The sequence below is a fragment of the Phyllostomus discolor genome, chromosome 4, assembly GCF_004126475.2.
Source record: "Phyllostomus discolor isolate MPI-MPIP mPhyDis1 chromosome 4, mPhyDis1.pri.v3, whole genome shotgun sequence".
Classification (NCBI taxonomy): domain Eukaryota; kingdom Metazoa; phylum Chordata; class Mammalia; order Chiroptera; family Phyllostomidae; genus Phyllostomus; species Phyllostomus discolor.
Window position 1 is genome coordinate 87,798,520 of NC_040906.2, and position 17,775 is coordinate 87,816,294.

Here is a 17,775-nt window from a genome sequence, read left to right on the forward strand (position 1 = left end):
TTGACATTACTAATATATCATTGATTATAAGATAACTCACAATTACAGAGATATTAAAATGTTATAAAGTGGACAACTAAAATCCATGACTCACAGTATATTATATTTTTCAGATAATTTTTAAAGATAAGTTATGACACCACTAAGTTCCAGATCAGCAGACCCCAGCCTTTTTGGCACCAGGTTCTGGTTTCTTGGAAGACAGTTTTCCCACAGTCCCTGGGAGTTGGTGTGGGGGTTGGGGGTGGTGTGTGTTTTAGGGTGATTCAAGGGAATTACATTCAAGCCCACCTCCTGCAGTGCTGCCTGGTTCCTAACAGGCTCAGTCTGTGGCCCAGAGGTTGAGGACCCCTGTTCTAGATGGGTTCTATAAAGCTAAGTGAGCACTGACAGATGGTCACAATGCAGTGTGGTTACCAAGTCAGTCTCGCTCTATGCTACTGATTCCTACTTCCTGATTCCACCTCCCCAGCCCAATCCCATTCCGTTCATTGAAGATGTCTTGAGAAGTTTTGTGAAATGTAGGTAGCTTCTGATTTGTAGTGATCTATCTAAAATCAAAATGAATATGATTTGTTTGTGATTATTTCTTCATGATCAAAATCTTGAGAATCTGTTTCATTCTGGTGGTCCCAGTTTTTTGAATCCTAGAGTTTACCAAGTACCCTTTGAATAAACTCTAGAAATCTATTGGTCTAATCTAGATTGCATTGTGCGTATGAGGGAGAATTACTCAGGCGTGATTTAGGGAGAGGTGGCACTTCTAATCAAGCCTTGAAGTGAAAGTGAGACTCACTAGTACAGTTAAGAATAAGAAAAGGCAAAGGAGCCCTAAAGTGAAATGAGTGTGTTTTTCTGAGGCACAGTTGTAAGTAGGATGTGTTATCTTCTTTATCCTGACAGCAGCCAGGTAGCTCTTATCATATGTGACTGATAATGGATATAAAAACATCAGAATACTTTCTCTGTAGCAGAACTGAGATTAAACTTAAAGTCTCTCTGACTCCTAAATACATGCTTTTCCTTGTTTATCTCGTGGCATTGCCACTTCTACATACATGAACTTAGGCACTCTCTAAGATTTACTTTCCTCATTTTAAGAGCCAAAACTATTACAGTTTTATATTCCTGTTTAATTTAAGTGTTAGTTAAATAATAGAAAGTTCTTTGTGTGAAAAACCTTGTTATATAAAAACTATATAAAGCTTATGTAGTTGATTGAAATAAAAGGATTTTTAAAAGCAAAGCTGTAACTAATTTCAGTGTTGACTTATTAAAGTACATTTATTTCCTTTTTTTTTTTAGTCGAGTAGAATTGAAAAGATTGTGTGAAATCTTCACACGAATGTTTGCTGACCCACATAGTAAGGTAACTCTGGGAACAGTACATTATTTACATTCCTCTCTGCATGTCTGTGTGAGCTCTATAATATACTATGGAAGAATGAGAGATAATTTCTTATAGTGCACGTAAAACCTCACAGATTTAACACTAATTTCAGCAGTAGTTTATGTTACATTTTTAAAAATTGGAATTCTTGGGAACTTCAAATGTCCGTGAAACTTTAAGTTATAAATTGCATTTCAAGTAAGAGTCACCATGGAGAGAATCAGTTATTGTCTTTCAGCAAATATCTTTGGGTGGCTCCTATTAGCCAAACAGTAGGCTATGTGCTGGAATGTAACATTGTATTATAATATAGTGCCTTTTTAAAAAAAAGTTACAGTAGTAAAGAAAATAATCAGGTATATAATTTTTTTTTTTTACATCCTGGGTAGAATTTTTCTATGTAAGACAAGATAGAAAAATGAAAGCATCTATGAAACAGACTTATTAAAGAACCAGGTTAAGTTATTTCTCCAAATAGAATTTTGCTGGCCCCAAGACTTAGCTATTGCTTCCACCTCCTGGGGGTCCAGAAGGGACACTGAACCTTAGGACTGCCTTTCTGACAAGGGCATCCCTGCTAAAGGAGAATACCCATGAGTAACGGGACAGGGCTCTTTCCATGAGCGGTGCTGAGGGATGGACCTTTTACAAAAGTTTACTTGGAGTCTAGATTTTAACTAATTAGCATTGTTTGGGAAAAAGCCTTTAGAGGCTGTTAGATGCTTTTAGAGAAATAAAATGGATGATATTAGGAAAGTTAAAGGGTGGATAAAGGACAGAAATGAAAGTGTAAAAATTGAGAAAACCTAGTCACCGTTAGCAAATCTTAGCTGCTTGACATGCAGGATTTAACTATCTTATAATTTAGTTTTCCTAGTAAAAATAACCTGTTGTAAATTTTTCTGGAAGAGTGAAACCTGTGATGGCCAGAAAGTCCAGCCCGTTTCTGTGATATCCCTTCTTTTCCTAGCCTTTCTTCCTCAGAGGAATTGTCCTTTAAGTGTCAAATGTCTGTCTATCCAGTCATTCAGCCTTTATTGAGTACCTGTTTCAGGTGAGAGATCCAGAAAGCGACATATGACTTCTGCCTTTTGAGATGCTCACAGGAGGCATAGGAGAAAGGATGCAGCAGTTCTCCCCTTTTTTTGGACAGGGTTTCTCCTCAAATCAGTCTTGAAGCATGTCTTAAGATTCCTGTTGTGACCCTGACCCTCACAGCAAGATTAACATTAACAATATTAATAAGATCCAAGAAACGTTGAGTTTAAGGGCCAAATGGATAACCAAAGATATAATTAGGAAGATTTTTCTCTGAAATAGTGATAAAAGCACTAAGATTTTAAATCATAAGTATAAGATTCATAGGATTCATAGTATAAAGGATTAGATGGTTTTGGACATTGATGAAATTTCTGTTACCTATCATCTCTAGATTGCTGATTCAGAACCAGAATGTGAGGATAAAGAAGGAAATTTCTTTCCATCAGAAGGCTGTTGTACAGTGAGTTTGGAGGTCTCAGTTTAGTCATTATTTACTAGCTACCTTTGGCTCATTGACTTTTTTCTGAGCTATCTGACAGGCGACGCCTGGTGGTTTATAGTTGTTGTGCTACTTGGTTATATGATGGCTGGTTGTCCCAGTAGAGCAATTCTCATTAACTAAGTAGATGAGGCACGGTGCTACCTACTTCTCTGAAATTGGTTCAGGGATATTCCACCATGATTCTGTCTCATCTTAGCAATAATGAGCACACAGCAGCATGACAATTTGTGAGCGCTTAGTACCTTTTATTCTAAGCCATAATCTTTTATAAAGTTTTTTATGGCTTTTGTAATATTTTTACATGTTAGTTGAAATATCTAAACTGATTAAAATAGATGACTAGAATGAAAAGAAAAATATAAATAAGTCTTTTCCTCTCATCCTATAACAGTATTTTTATAGGTATCACATGATAATCTTTATTTTAAAACTTTTTAAAAATTACACTTGACATGCAATATTAGCTTTAGTTGTACAATATAGTGATTAGACACATATAACTTAACAAAGTGATCACCCCACTAATTCTAGTACCCACCTGATACTATACATAGTTATTACAATATTATTGACTATATTCTCTATGATGTACTTTACATTCCGTGACTGTTTCTGTAACTGGCAATTTGTATATTTTAATCCCTTTGTCTTTTTTACCCATTTCCCCAACTGTCCCCCTCACTCATCCCCCACCTGGCCTGCAACCCAGGCATGTGCCCTGACTGGGAATCAAACCGGCGACCCTTTGGTTTGCAGGCTGGAGCTCAATCCACTGAGCCACACCAGCCAGGGCTATTTCTTACATATTATGAATATTAATCCCTTGTCTGGCATATCATTGGTGAATAGCTTCATCTATCCAGTAGGTTGTCTTTTGTTTTGTTTGTGGTTCCTTCTCTGTACAGAAACTTTTAAGTTTGATGTAGTCCCATTTGTTTATTTTTTGTTTTCTCACTCTTGCCCGAAGAGATATATCCAAAAAACATAACGAAGAGGAGTGTCAAGAGTATAGTGCCTTGAGTTTTATGGTTTTGAGTCTTACATTTAAGTCTGTAAATCATTTCCAGTTTATTCTTTTATATAGTATAAGAAAATTTGTCTAGTTTCAGGTATATAGATTGTTTATTTGAGATTTTTCTTGTTTCTTGAGATGCGCCTGTATTACTGTGAACCTCCTTCTTACAATTGCTTTCACTGTGTCCCATAGATTCTGGGTTATATTTTCATTTTCATTTGTCTCTAAGTCTCTTGATCTTTTTTTAAATCTTGTTAACTCATTCAATCTTGTTTGGTGGCATGTTATTTAGCCTCCATATATTTATGTGTTTTTCAGTTTCTTGTAATTGCCTTCTAGTTTCCTGCCATTATGATTAGAGGAGATGCTTCATATGATTTCATTCTTTTTAATTTTATTGGGACCTGTTTTCTGGCCTAACATGTCATCTATGTTAGGAAATGTCCCATGTGCACTTGAAAAAAATGTATATTCTGCTGCTTTTGGGTGAAATGTCCTAAAAATAACAATTATAAGATGATCTGGTTGAACCTGTCATTTAAAGCCACTGTTTCCTTGTTGATTTTCTCTCTGGATGACCTATCCATTGAAGCCAGTGGGGTCTTAAAGTCCTTGGCTATAATTATATTACTGTAGATCACTCCCTTTATATCTATCAGTGTTTGCTGTACATATTTAGGTGCTCCTACATTGGGTATATAAATATTTAAAAGAGTCATATCCTGTTGTTGGATTAATTTCCTTATGATTATGATGTCCTACTTTGTCTCTTGTTATAGCCTTTGTTTGAAAGTCTATTTTGGATATAATCTTTTTTCATCCCTTTGCTTACAGTCTCTGTCTTTTGATCTGAAGTGGGTCTCTTGTATGCAGTATCTGTGTGTGGGTCTTGTTTTCTTATCCCTTTACACACCCTGTGTCTTTTGATTAGAGCACAGGTGGCAAACACAAGGCCCATGGGCCGAATCCAGCCCTCTACCTTGTTTTATCCAGCCCCGCAACTTGTTTCTACCCAGCAGTAGCAATGAGCTCCTTGCTCCTAGTTAAGGAATAGTTACATTTACAGAGTCATAAATTACATTCGACCCTTTGATAGCAACCGTGAGGCTGATGTGGCCCTCAGTGAAAATGAGTTTGACACTCCTGGATTAGAGCATTTAGTCCATTTATATTTAAATTAATTACTGACATTTATTTTTTTAAAGATTTTATTTATTTTTAGAGAGGGAAGAGAGGGAGAAAGAGAGAGAGAGAGAGAGAGAAACATCAATGTGCAGTTGCTGGGGGCCGTGGCCTGCAACCCAGGCATGTGCCCTGACTGGGAATCGAATCTGCAAAGCTTTGGTTTGCAGCCGAGCTCAATCCACTGAACTACGCCAGCCAGGGCTTAATTGCTGACATTTAAATTAAGGATGCAGTTATTGCCAATTTATTGTTTTATGATTGTTTTTGTAGTTCTCTGTTACTGCCTTACTATCTTACTCTCTTCTCTTATGTGTTACTGACTTTCTGTAGTACTATATTTAGATTTTTTCTCTTTATTTCTTGTATATCTCTGTAGATTTTTGGTTTGGGGTTAACCATGTGCTTCATATATACCAGGCTGTGTTTTTAGCAGTCTGTTTTTAAAGCTGATGGTCGCTTAAGTTCAAACACATTCTGAAATCCCTACTATTTTTATTCGCCTCTCATGTGGACCTCTTTCAGTTCATCTTGTTTGAGAGACTGTGCATTTCCTGGCCTTGTGTATACACTTTATTTGCCAAATACGGCAAGTTTTTGGTCATTATTTCTTCAAATAGGATTTCCATCTCTTGCTGTCTTTCCTATCTTTTCTCGCATCCCCATAATGCAAATGTTGGTATGCATCAGTTGTCCCAGAGGTCACTTAAACTACATTTATTTATTTATTTATTTATTTATTGTTTTTTTGTTTATTTAATATTGCTGTTCTGGTTGGGTGTTTTCTCCTGCCTTGTCTTCCAGGTCACTGATTCAGTCCTCTGCTTCCTCTAATCTGCTGTTGATTCCACGTAATACACTTTTTTATTTTAAGTAGTTTTTCATTTGTGACAAGTTCTTTTTTATTTTATTTTTTAAATATATTTTATTGATTATGCTATTACAGTTGTCCCATTTCCCTCCTTCACTCCCCTCTACCCTGTACACCCTCTCCCACCCACATTCCCTCCCTTTAGTTTGTCCATGTGTCATACTTATAAATTCTTCAGCTTCTACATTTCCCATAACTATTCTAACCCTCCCCCTGTCTATTTTCTACCCATCATCTATGCTACTTATTCTCCATACCTTTTCCCACTCTCTCCTCCCACTACCCTGTTGCTGACCCTCCATGTGATCTCCATTTCTGTGGTTCTGTTCCTATTCTAGTTGATTGCTTAGTTTGTTTTTGTTTTTGTTTTCGGTGTGGTTGTTAATAATTGTGAATTTGCTGTCATCTTACTATACATGGGTTTTATCTTCTTTTTCTTAGATAAGCCCCTTTAACATTTCATATGATAAGAGCTTGGTGATGATGAACTCCTTTAACTTGACCTTATCTGAGAAGCACTTTATCTGTCCTTCCATTCTAAATGAAAGCTTTGCTGGATAGAGCAATCTGGGGTGTAGGTCCTTGCCTTTCATGACTTGGAATACTTCTTTCCAGCCCCTTCTTGCCTGTAAGGTCTCTTTGGAGAAATCAGCTGACAGTCTAATGGGAACTCCTTTGTAGGTTACTGTCCCCTTATGTCTTGCTGCTTCTAGGATTCTCTCCTTCATTTTTACCTTGGCTAATGTAATTCTGATGTGCCTTAGTGTGTTCCTCCTTGGATCCAACCTCTTTGGGACTCTCTGAGCTTCCTGGATTTCCTGGAAGTCTATTTCCTTTGCCATATTTGGGAAGTTCTCCTTTATTATTTTTTCAAATAACTTTTCCACTTGTTGCTCTTCCTCTTTCCTTTCTGGTACCCCTATAATTTGGGGGTATGTTGGAACGTTTAAAGATGTCCTGGAGGTTCCTAAGCTTCTCCTCATTTTTTTGAATTCTTGTTTCTTCCTTCCTTTCTGTTTGGTTGTTTCTTTCTTCTTTCTGGTCCACTCTGTTGATTTGAATCCCAGTTTCCTCCCATCACTATTGGTTCCCCATGCATTTTCCTTCATTTCTCTTATTATAGCCTTCATTTTTTCATCTAATTTGTGACCAAATTCAACCAATTCTGTGAGCATCCTGATTACCAGCTTTGAACTGTGCATCTGATAGGTTGGCTATCTCTTCGTTGCCTTAAAGTATTGGCTCTGCAGCTTTGATTTGTACTTCCGTTTGACGTTTGAGCCTTTTTTTTTTTTTTTTTTTGGTCTGGTCACACCTGTTATGTAGTGAGGGGCGGCACCTTAGGCATTCACAAGGGCAGGTCAACCCAGTTGCTGGGTTGTGATGTTGTATGTGGGGGCAGGGTCTGAGAGGGAACAATGGTGCTTGCTCCTCTCTCTGTCAGAGTTCAGTCCCTTCCACTGCTTCTCCCAAGCAAACTGGGCCTTTATGGTGCAAATCCTGGGTGGGTGGGCTTGTGTACATTCTAAGATCCAGTGGGTCTCTCCAGCGAACTCTTCTGTGAGACTAAGAGTCTCTCCTGGCACCTCAACCCCCACAGGTGTTTTCAATCAATGTCCTGAGGTTCTATTTCCCAGCGCTGGGACCCTGGGTTGCATGGTCTGTTTCACTGTCCAATTTTGCCTGGTTTATCTGCACACGAATGTGGCCTGGACAGCCAGGCGCCTTGCTTACAGTGCCTCGCTTCACAGTCGCTGCCTCGCTGGGTCTGCCAGCCACCTGTGCACCCAAGGTCCGCCCACTGCGGTCTTAGGCCTGGAAGCCTTATGAACTCGGGACGCGTTAGGCATTCGGTGCCACTGCTTTTTGTGTTGCTACCTCTCTCTCTGCCCCTCCTACCGGTCTGGATGAATGTGTCTATTTTAATTCCTTGCTTGTCCGACTTCCATACAGTTCAATTTTCTGTCTGATCTGGTTGTTATCTTGTTTCTAAATTGTTGCTGACCTTATTTTGGTTGTGTGAGGAGGCTCAGTGTGTCTACCTACACCTCCACCTTGACCGGAGGTTTTTGTTTTTTTTTTTAAATTTTTATCTCCTTTTTGAAGTTCACACTGAGATCATTTATTCTTCCCTAAAATTCATGGAACATCCTCATAAGCAGTGTTTTGAATTCTCTATGTAGTAGATTGGCATTCTTCTTTTTCTTTAGTTCTTCTGGAGTTTTGTTCTGTTCTTTCATTTTGGGCATGTTTCTTTGTCTCCACATTTTGGCTGCCCCTGTCTCTCTCTCTCTCTCTCTCTCTCTCTCTCTCTCTCTCTCTCTCTCTCTCTCTCTGTCTCTCTCTCTCTTTTTTTTATGTATTAGGTGGATCTGCTACATTTCCCAGTCTTGGCAGACTGGCCTTAGTTAGTGTAGGTAGGTGTTCTGTGCAGTCATGCGGTGCAGACTCCCTGTCACCAGAGTAGATTGTTCCACAGGTGTCCTTTGTGTGGTGTTCTCTCCTTTTTTGTAGCCTTGATTGTTGTTGGCACATCAGTGTGTAAGATTAACCCTCAGGAAAACTGGCCGTGAGGGCTGGCCGTGACCAACTCTTCTGCAGGGATTGACCCCACAGAGCAACTGTGCTCTGGCACCTGCTGAGTCTTCTTTTTGTGCATGTCATTTATGGAGATGGTTGAGTGGTGCTCTGATGTGATCTGAAACTGGCTGCCTAGTGTGTTGGTTCTGGGGCCTCTTGGGAGGGACTCCAGTGCATACCCATGTCAGCCACTGCCTGTGTCTGCCCAGGGAATACCTATTAGCTACAAAGTGACCTGCAGTTGGTAGCTACCTGTGGTGGCCTCGGAGGCTCCTGGGAGTGGCTGTGCCATAAACAGAGGCTGGCTGCCACTAAAAGAGGTATGGGAGATGCTGAGACCAGCTGCTGCTTGTTTGGGGTTTGTGGATTTTTGAGAGATTTTAGGAAATTCTTCAGTGCTGGCTCAGTCCAGCTGCTTGTATGAAACAGCCATTGAAAGAGGTTCAGGCCAGGCTCACAACTTGGGTGAAGCAGGTTCTCGGAATCATCAGGGTGCACCGAAGAGTGGTAGCCAGATTATTAGAGATTTTGGACATTGTCACTGGCTAGCACCTGCCAGCACTTTTGTCTAGGAGAGAGCTATCCAAACTACTGCCCCTGCAGCCATCTCCCTGAAGCCAGTCAATTCAGTTAATCCCCTTATGTCTCTGGGACTTCTGGAACTGCTACTCCAACATTGCAGCTCCAAGTTATGAGAGTTTATGAGCATTTGAGTCTTTCAGACCTGCAGTGCCTTCTTTTCTAGAAGCCTGTTTCTCATGCACAATTTGCACTGGTTTTCAGCCTGATATTAAGGGACTTACCTTTCTACCTCTGGTGCCCTGGACTTGGGAGCCTGGTGTGGGGCTGGGACTCCTTGCATCTCAGGGGTCCTCCACAGCCGTTATCCCTCCTGATTCTTAACCTTCATTTAGGGGTGTGGGACAAGCCCATTCTGGGTTTTTGCCTCTCTTACCAGTCTTGCTGTGTCTGTTTCTTTATATCCTTAGTTATAGGACTTCTGATCAGCTAGTCTTCTGGTGGTTTTCAAGGGTGATTGTTCTATAATTTACTTGTAATCTTGATGTAGTCATGGGAGGAGGCAAGTACGGTGTCTACCTATTCTGTCATCTTGATGGAAAGTCTTCGAGTATTGATAGTATATTAAGACTTAAAGTCTTGATAGTATTTTTGAATGCTAAATAATGAACAGTAATAGTATAGAATTATGATGATTTAAATTTTTTAGTAGATTACATTAAACTAATACTTAAAAAATAAATAAACTAATACTTTTCAGCAGTTATTTTTCTCTGTACTGAATTTTAAAGGCATATTGAAGGAGGAGAGAGTATGTTATCAATTTGTAGCCATTTAAGGTCTTTGAAGAAACTGCATGAAATTGTATTAATTCACTCTGAACTAACATGGAATTTGTTTTGTTGCATGGCCTGGTTTGCGGTGGAATTCACATCAGAGAGTAAGTTTCAATTCTCTTTATTTTCTTTTCTTTGATACGTTTATCTTACATAGTGTGATTAGTTGTTAACAGTGTGAACCTAGTTGTAAGAGACTGAACACAACCAGTGTAGGCATTTTTAATGTTTTAGAGATTTTGGAGGAAATTACAGATCATTTGAAATGTTTGGTTTTCATTTGTGTCTAGGTTTTCAGTATGTTTTTGGAGACTCTTGTTGATTTTATAATAATTCATAAGGATGACTTGCAGGACTGGCTTTTTGTTCTACTCACACAATTACTTAAGAAAATGGGGGCAGATTTACTTGGATCTGTGCAAGCAAAAGTCCAGAAGGCTCTAGATGTCACAAGGTAAGTGTTCATCAAGTAGACCATTTTGCCCCCCCAGTTTTTGAAATATAATTACATATAACATTGTATAAGGTTAAAGTGCACAACATGATGATTTTGGTACATGTATACATTGGTAAATGATTACCACTACAGTGTTAGTTAATACTTCCTTCACCTCACATGATTATTTTTTTGTTGTAGTGGTGGTGAGAGCACCTGAGGTCTATTCTCTTAGGACCTTCCAAGTGTATAACACAGTAATGCTAACTATAATTACCATGCTGTACAATAGATCCCCTGAACTTATTCATGTTACAGCTGGAAGTTTGTATCTTTTAACCAACATCTCCCCACTTACCCCACTTCCTAACCACTGGCAACTACTGTTCTACTCTCTGTTTGTATGGGTTCAGCCTTTTAAAAACGCTGAAATATATATTTCACTTATAAGCCAGAATTAGGAAACATTCCTACATCAGTATAGCACTGGATTTATAAGGCATTGGCTGAATAGTCTGGGCTGATCCAGCTTATAGGAAATGAGTGAAGTAGGTAAGAGCGAGGGTCATGGATGGGGTGGAGAGGTCCAATGAGTTGTGCTATGCTAGAACATGGGCCCAGTGATACCAGACTTTTCAAGGATGGTGTGAAATATGGACTAAGGCAACACATTCAAGAATTTTTTTTTTATGACACTGTTAAAACCAAATAAAACATTTGTGAGCCAGACTTGGCCTATAGGTCACGTGCTTAATTTAAGTGAATTCATGAATGATAAGATCCATTTCAGATTTTTTAGGGATGGCAAGAATATTTATTATGATTATATTCCTAACCTTTGGTGATTAAGGAAAACAATTATTCTGTTAATTTTTCTGTTTTTTTTCCTTTAAGAATCCTGTTCTCATTATATTTGGTCTAAGCCTCTAAAGCATGTTTATCATTCCCTTTTTCTCAGCAGCAGAAGTGTAACTGCTTAAGCTTCTTTGGGATCAGACAGTGAGGATTCAGGGGCTCAGTGATAGACCTGATTGCAAATCTGCCTCATTTCCTGTCCTTTGGCTGCACCTAACAGCAGGGCACATTTCTTGGTTAAAAATATCAGTTATTTGCTATGAAGAAAGATTTCTGTGTGTGGCTTGTCAGCCTTGTTTTTTAAGTTTATAACCATGTGAGCTATTTAAATCATGTAGTATACTGAAGTATACTTTGCTTCTAGAAGTGGTCCTCAGAGCTTCCTGGGTACAAATAAATATGGTAGAAAAGGATGTACTGTTGGGCCAAGTTTACTTCTTACTAGTAATTATAATGCTGGTAATACTAATACCTAGTATGTGCCACGCACTTTACATTTTTCTTGTATTATTTCATTTAAATTTCACCTCTGTCCTTTTATTTTATATTTTTGAAACTGGATCTGTTTTCTTTTTACTATACTTCTGTAGATTGAGAAAAGTCTCTAGGAGGGTCCAAAGACAGCAGCGCAATCACTCAGCCTCAATTTAATAGATGTTTGCATTACATTATGTTTCCTGTTAGTATCAATGGTATTTCTGTCTGCATTTATCCACGTGGGCTCTATTGTGCAATTTTACACTGCTACTAGTAAGAGCAACATTTTAAGGGAAGGAGGGAGAGCTCTGACTTTAGTTAGCCAAGCACCCTCAGAATTAGTCAGTGGGGCCATATATGTGAGATGACCAAAGAGATCAGATCAGTAACAGATAAGAAATGGAGTGGGAGATGGGCTTCTAGGGCCCACGGGTTTCTGTAGCTGAATGTGGGTTTCTCTTGTGGAGTATTCCACAAGTGTTCTTCTTATGACTATACCAATTAGAGATCATAAGCACTTACCCAGCTAGAACCAAGGAAGACAGCATAGTTAGCTTGAGCAAGGTCTGCTAACCTTACACCTATAGGCAGTGTAATCAGGATGTAAAAATCAGATTTGGAAACTGGTAGTGTTTTCTGGGTAACCGATATTTAGAAAGATAGCTAGAGAAGTTTAGTATGTGTTTTGGGACGTTTAGTAAGATTTCCCTTTTTCTAAGTTTTTAATGTAATATATATTACTTTAGTATTTAAGATGAAAAGTACTGTTTAAAAAAAATGGGAACAGGCTTGGTTTTACATACATTAGAGTAATCTACAACAATATATTTTTTCTTTTTGTATGGTTTTATACTATATTATAAACTTTCCTTTAAAAACACTTTTTTCTTTTTTTTCAAACCCAGGGACTCCTTTCCATTTGATCAGCAATTTAATATTTTGATGAGGTTTATTGTGGATCAAACTCAGACTCCTAACCTCAAGGTTGGTAATGATTTGGCATTACAATTCAACCTCTAGAAGTCAATTTTTTTCAATGGCTTGTATTTGCTGTTATGAATAAATCTGCTGCTTACTGTTCTTGTTCACCTCTTTGTGGATGTGTTTTCATTTCTTTTGGTTCAGTACTCAGTAGAGAAATAGCTGATTTATTGGGGAGGTGTATGTTTAACGTTATTTTAAACTGTTCAAATGGTTCTCTTATATTCCTGCCAACAATATTTAAGAACTCTAGTTCTTCCATGTCCTTACCAACATTTGGGTATTGTTACTCTGCCACAATATTTAAACTAGAAAATTCTGGTTTGTTGGGGTAGGTATTTTATTGAAATTTTTAAAAATAGTAACATTCTAAAATACTAGCAAGTTTGCTAATATATAGTGAATTCTTGATTTTAAAAATAGCACGGGAACTTTCAATTCTATACCACAGTTGGAACACACTCTCTTTGATTTGTAGAGTGAGGCGGGCCGGTGAATTCAGACTTTTGAGACACCCTGATACCAAGGTGGTGTTTTGTTGTTATTGTGTTTTAAGCCCCTGATGAAAACATTAGCTGCTTTCTTCTGAAATGGCACATTAAGTGGAGAGAACAGGATGCCATTATTTCTGTTACATGAAAATTACTCATTATGTGTTGTTAAATCATACCTGTAATAAACCTAAATTGAAGGGAGGATTTGGGTTCATTTGGGTTGGGTTGGGTTGGGTTGGGTGGTAGACACCTTCTGGTCTTTAACCATTAAACTTTTGTTGGCTTTTTAAGATAGGCCCAGTTAATAATTACCCTTTTCCCCTGAGGTCAACACCAGTTGAGACATCGATGAAGAAGTTAGGGCAGAATATCAGCTTGGTTACTGAACATGCTGCCTTGCAAGGAATGGCCCACAGAAGTATCCAGCCCTCAGGCCGCATGTGGTCCAGAATGGCTATGAATGTGACCCAACATAAATTTATTTAAAGCCTCTTTATTCTCATCAGTTTTTGTTAGTGTTTGTGTATTTAATGTGTGGCCCAAAACAACTCTTCTTCTAGTATGGCCCAGAGATGCCAAAAGCTTGGAGACTCCTGGTCTCTAGAATGTCTAAAAATCAAAACTAACTACAGTGTTGTACTTGGCCATCCCAGTCAAGGGCAGAGCGGGAAATCCCACAGCCTCCGCACATGGGCTCCCACCCTGTGAGTGTCTTGCAGCATACACAAGGAGCAGGGCGCAGCCTTCTCTGTAGGCATAGCACTCAAAAAATGAAGAGCATTGAGCTGCACGCCACTCTTCCAGTTCCCAGACTTACCTGTCAGTTGTGCTTTTTCTCCTGATTGATGCTGGCTCCATGTGGAACCATAACTCCAGGTGAAAGAAGGTGTCTCCTCAACAGTGTTTACTTTTCTCTGATCACCAATTAAGAATTTTATTCAAAAATTCATGAAATGTACTTAATGTTTATAATTATTGGATCTTTCAGGTCAAAGTCGCAATCCTGAAGTACATTGAGTCTCTTGCCAGGCAAATGGATCCAACTGATTTTATAAACTCTAGTGAGACCAGACTTGCTGTTTCTAGAATTATAACCTGGACAACAGAACCAAAGAGTTCAGATGTGAGAAAGGTACGTCCAAGAGAGCTGCAGTGTACTTTTAATGAGAGACTAGTCTTAGCATATGTTCAAAAAAGAAATTTATCTAGAAACTTGCAAACCACCCCACACATCTATACGCAAACCTCTGTCACATCTTTTCTGTGAAAACCAAGACTTTGCCCTTGTCCCTTATCTTCTCTCTCCAACTCTACCTCATTCCAGTCTCTGAATGTTAAATCGAAAATCTGAAATCTTGTATGATGGGTTCATGGTTTTCGTAGACAGCTATTCATGTTTTTAATGCGAAAGCACTAGTAGTTTAGTGTCTCTTACACGGAAGTTGGTTTCCCTTATGTTAGTTTGGTGACATGTACTTTGAAGATAGAATTGCAGGTCTAAGACTCTCTGGCCATAAGGTGCTAAATAGTAAAATGTGGCTGAAAGTTTGCTAATATATAATGAATTCTTGATTTTAAAAATAGCACAGGAACTTTCAGTTCTATATCACAGTTAGAACACACTCTTCGGGACTTCCGGCAAGATGGAGGCATAGGTGGACACACCGTACCTCCACGCACAACCAAGATTGGAACAACAACAATTTAGAGGCAGAATAACACCCAGAACTGACAGAAAATTTATCTGAATGGAAGTAGGACAGCCAAGAAGTTGAAATAGACCCGTTCATCCAGACCAGTAGGTGGGGCGGACAGGAGCAGCCGGGCGCGGGGTCACGGCGCGGAGAACTTGGAGAATTGAATTGGGCGAATGAGGCAACCGGGAGCGCGTAAGGAATCTGGGGCTCGCAAGATCGCAGCAGGTGGATCCTGAGTAGGCAAGCGGAAGCTGGCAGACCCAGTGAGGCAGTGATTGTGGAGCAGGGCAGAGCGCGCAACCCAGGATCCCAAGGAAGGGACTGAGGTCCCGTGGAAAATGGAGCTACCATCATTGTTCTCTCTCGACCCCACCCTCACATACAACATCACAATCTAGCGACAGGGGTGCCCAGCCCTGGTGAACACCTAAGGCTCCGCCCCTCACCGTAACAAGAGCGACCAGTCCAAAAAAAAAAAAAAGAGACAGAGAGAGATGGCTCAAACAGAAGCACAAATCAGTGCCCCAGAACTCATCCTTTTGAGCGACTAAGAGATAGCTAACTTATCAGATGCACACTTCAAAACACTGGTGATCAGAAAGCTCACAGAATTGGTTGATTTGGTCGAATTTTAGATGAAAAAATGCAGGTTACCATAAAAGAAATGAAGGAAAATGCACAGGAAACCAACAGTGATGGGAAGGAAACTGCGACTCAAAACAATAGAGTGGACCACAAGGAAGAAAGAAACAACCAAACAGGAGAGAATGGAGAAATAAGAATTCAAAAAAAAACGAGAAGAAGCTTAGGAACCTCCAGGACATCTTTAAACGTTCCAACATCCGAATTAATAGGGGTACCGGAAGGGGAAGATGTAGAGCAACAGATTGAAAACGTATTTGAATAAATAATAAAGGAGAACTTCCCCATTCTGGCAAAGAAAATAGACTTCCAGGAAGTCCAGGAAGCTCAGAGAGCCGCAAAGAAACTGGACCCAAGAAGAAACACACCAAGGCACATCACAATTACATTAGCCAAGGTAAAAATGAAGGAGAGAATCCTAGAAGCAGCAAGAGATAAGGGGACAGTAACCTACAAAGGAGTTCCCATCAGACTGTCAGCTGATTTCTCCAAAGAGACCTTACAGGCAAGAAGGGGCTGGAAAGAAGTATTCCAAGTCATGAAAGACAAGGACCTATATTCCAGATTGCTCTATCCAGCAAAGCTTTCATTTAGAATGGAAGGGCAGATAAAGTGCTTCTCAGATAAGGTCAAGTTAAAGGAGTTCATCATCACCAAGCCCTTATTTTATGAAATGTAAAAGGGACTTATCTAAGAAAAGAAGATTAAGAAAACATGTATAGTAAGATGACAGCAAACTCACAATTATTAACAACCACACCTAAAACAAAACCAAAAGAAACTAAGCAAACAACTAGAATAGGAATAGAACCACAGAAATGGAGATCACATAGAGGGTTAGCAACAGGGGAGTGGGAGGAGGAGAGAGGGGGGAAAAGGTACAGAGAATAAGTAGCATAGATTGTAGGTAGGAAATAGACAGGGAGAGGGTAAGAATAGTATGGGAAATGTAGAAGCTGAAGAATTTATAAGTATGACACATGGACATGAACTAAAGTGGGGGAAGTGGGTGGGAGAGGGTGTACAGGGTGGAGGGGAGTGAAGGGGGGAAATGGGACAACTATAGTAGCATAATCAATAAAATATATTAAAAAAAAAAGAACACACTCTTTGATTTGGAGAGTGAGGTGAGGAGGTGAATTCAGATTTTTGAGACACCTTGATACCAAGGTGGTGTTTCATTGTTGTTGTGTTTTAAACTCCTGAAGAAAAACATTTGCTACTTCTTCTGAAATGGCACATTAAGTGGAGAGCAGCACAAGATACCATTATTTCTGTTACTAGGTATTCTGCCTCAGGACTATGAAGATTAATTAATATATGTAGAGCATTTAACCAATTCCTGACACATCATAAGCATAAAACAAATACCAGGTATTACTGTGTTTGTTGTTTCTGTTGTTTTCTTTCTGTCAGTGTCATGCCCTTCTGGGCTTAAATTTCATCTGTGACTGTTATCTTTTATATTACATAAAACTAACTAGCCTTGCCCTGGCTGGCGTAGCTCAGTGGATTGAGCATGGGCTGTGAACCAGGCATCGCAGGTTCGATTCCCAGTCAGGGCACATGCCTAGGTTACAGGCCATGGCCCCCAGCAACCACACATTGATCTCTCTCTCTCTCTCTCTCTCTGCCCCCTTCCCTCTCTAAAAATAAAAAAAAAATAAAATCTTAAAAAAAAACTAGCCTTTATAGAAACGTACTTTTAAAAGCAAGTTTCTGTTTTCAGACTAAAAATACATAATTTTGGTTATTTGTGTATAATCATGAAGACCATATTTTTTGTTCTGTACCATACTTGTTCCATAGCCATCATTACCAGGGGCAGAGTTGATAATGTGGACCACTTGGGTCCAAGCAGGGAAAAAGGAAAGAATGATTGCAAGGAATAGTTAGCAAGGTTGGTATCTTCCCAGTGAACACTTGGCTCCTTCTTTAAAGGAACACAAGGAGAAGAATTGAAGAATTATCTAAAAGGTTTCTTTGGAGGGATTGCAGTCTACATATTTCTCAAATCCATCGTATAGTATAGTAATAAACTTAAGTTCAAGGTCAAAGGAACAAGTGCAGATCTTATTAAAGCACTTACTTAAAATTGTTCTAATATTACTATTTTTGATTCATTCTTTTGTAAAATTTCTCAACATGTATCAAAAGAGCATTTACTGGCAACCTTTATTTTAACTATTAAGCCAGTTTTGGATTAGAGAAGTACAGTGGGAGGTGGTTGAATGATTTGGTGGGTTTGTAAGTCAAA

At 39.1% G+C, this 17,775-nt stretch overlaps 1 protein-coding gene across 46 annotated transcripts in view; it reads left to right on the plus strand.

The window, feature by feature from the left end:
• CLASP1 (cytoplasmic linker associated protein 1) overlaps positions 1-17,775 on the plus strand; it is a 291,646-nt gene that overhangs the window by 216,516 nt on the left and 57,355 nt on the right. For 27 of the 46 annotated variants that reach the window (XM_036023578.1, XM_028533500.2, XM_028533503.2 and 24 more), the window contains 6 exons: positions 1,306-1,369; positions 2,823-2,891; positions 9,909-9,911; positions 10,227-10,390; positions 12,610-12,688; positions 14,168-14,311. In XM_036023578.1, the coding sequence (XP_035879471.1) occupies positions 1,306-1,369; positions 2,823-2,891; positions 9,909-9,911; positions 10,227-10,390; positions 12,610-12,688; positions 14,168-14,311 (523 nt within the window). The remainder of the gene's footprint in view (positions 1-1,305; positions 1,370-2,822; positions 2,892-9,908; positions 9,912-10,226; positions 10,391-12,609; positions 12,689-14,167; positions 14,312-17,775) is intronic. The other 19 variants (XM_028533505.2, XM_028533509.2, XM_036023563.1 and 16 more) reach the window with 2 other exon arrangements.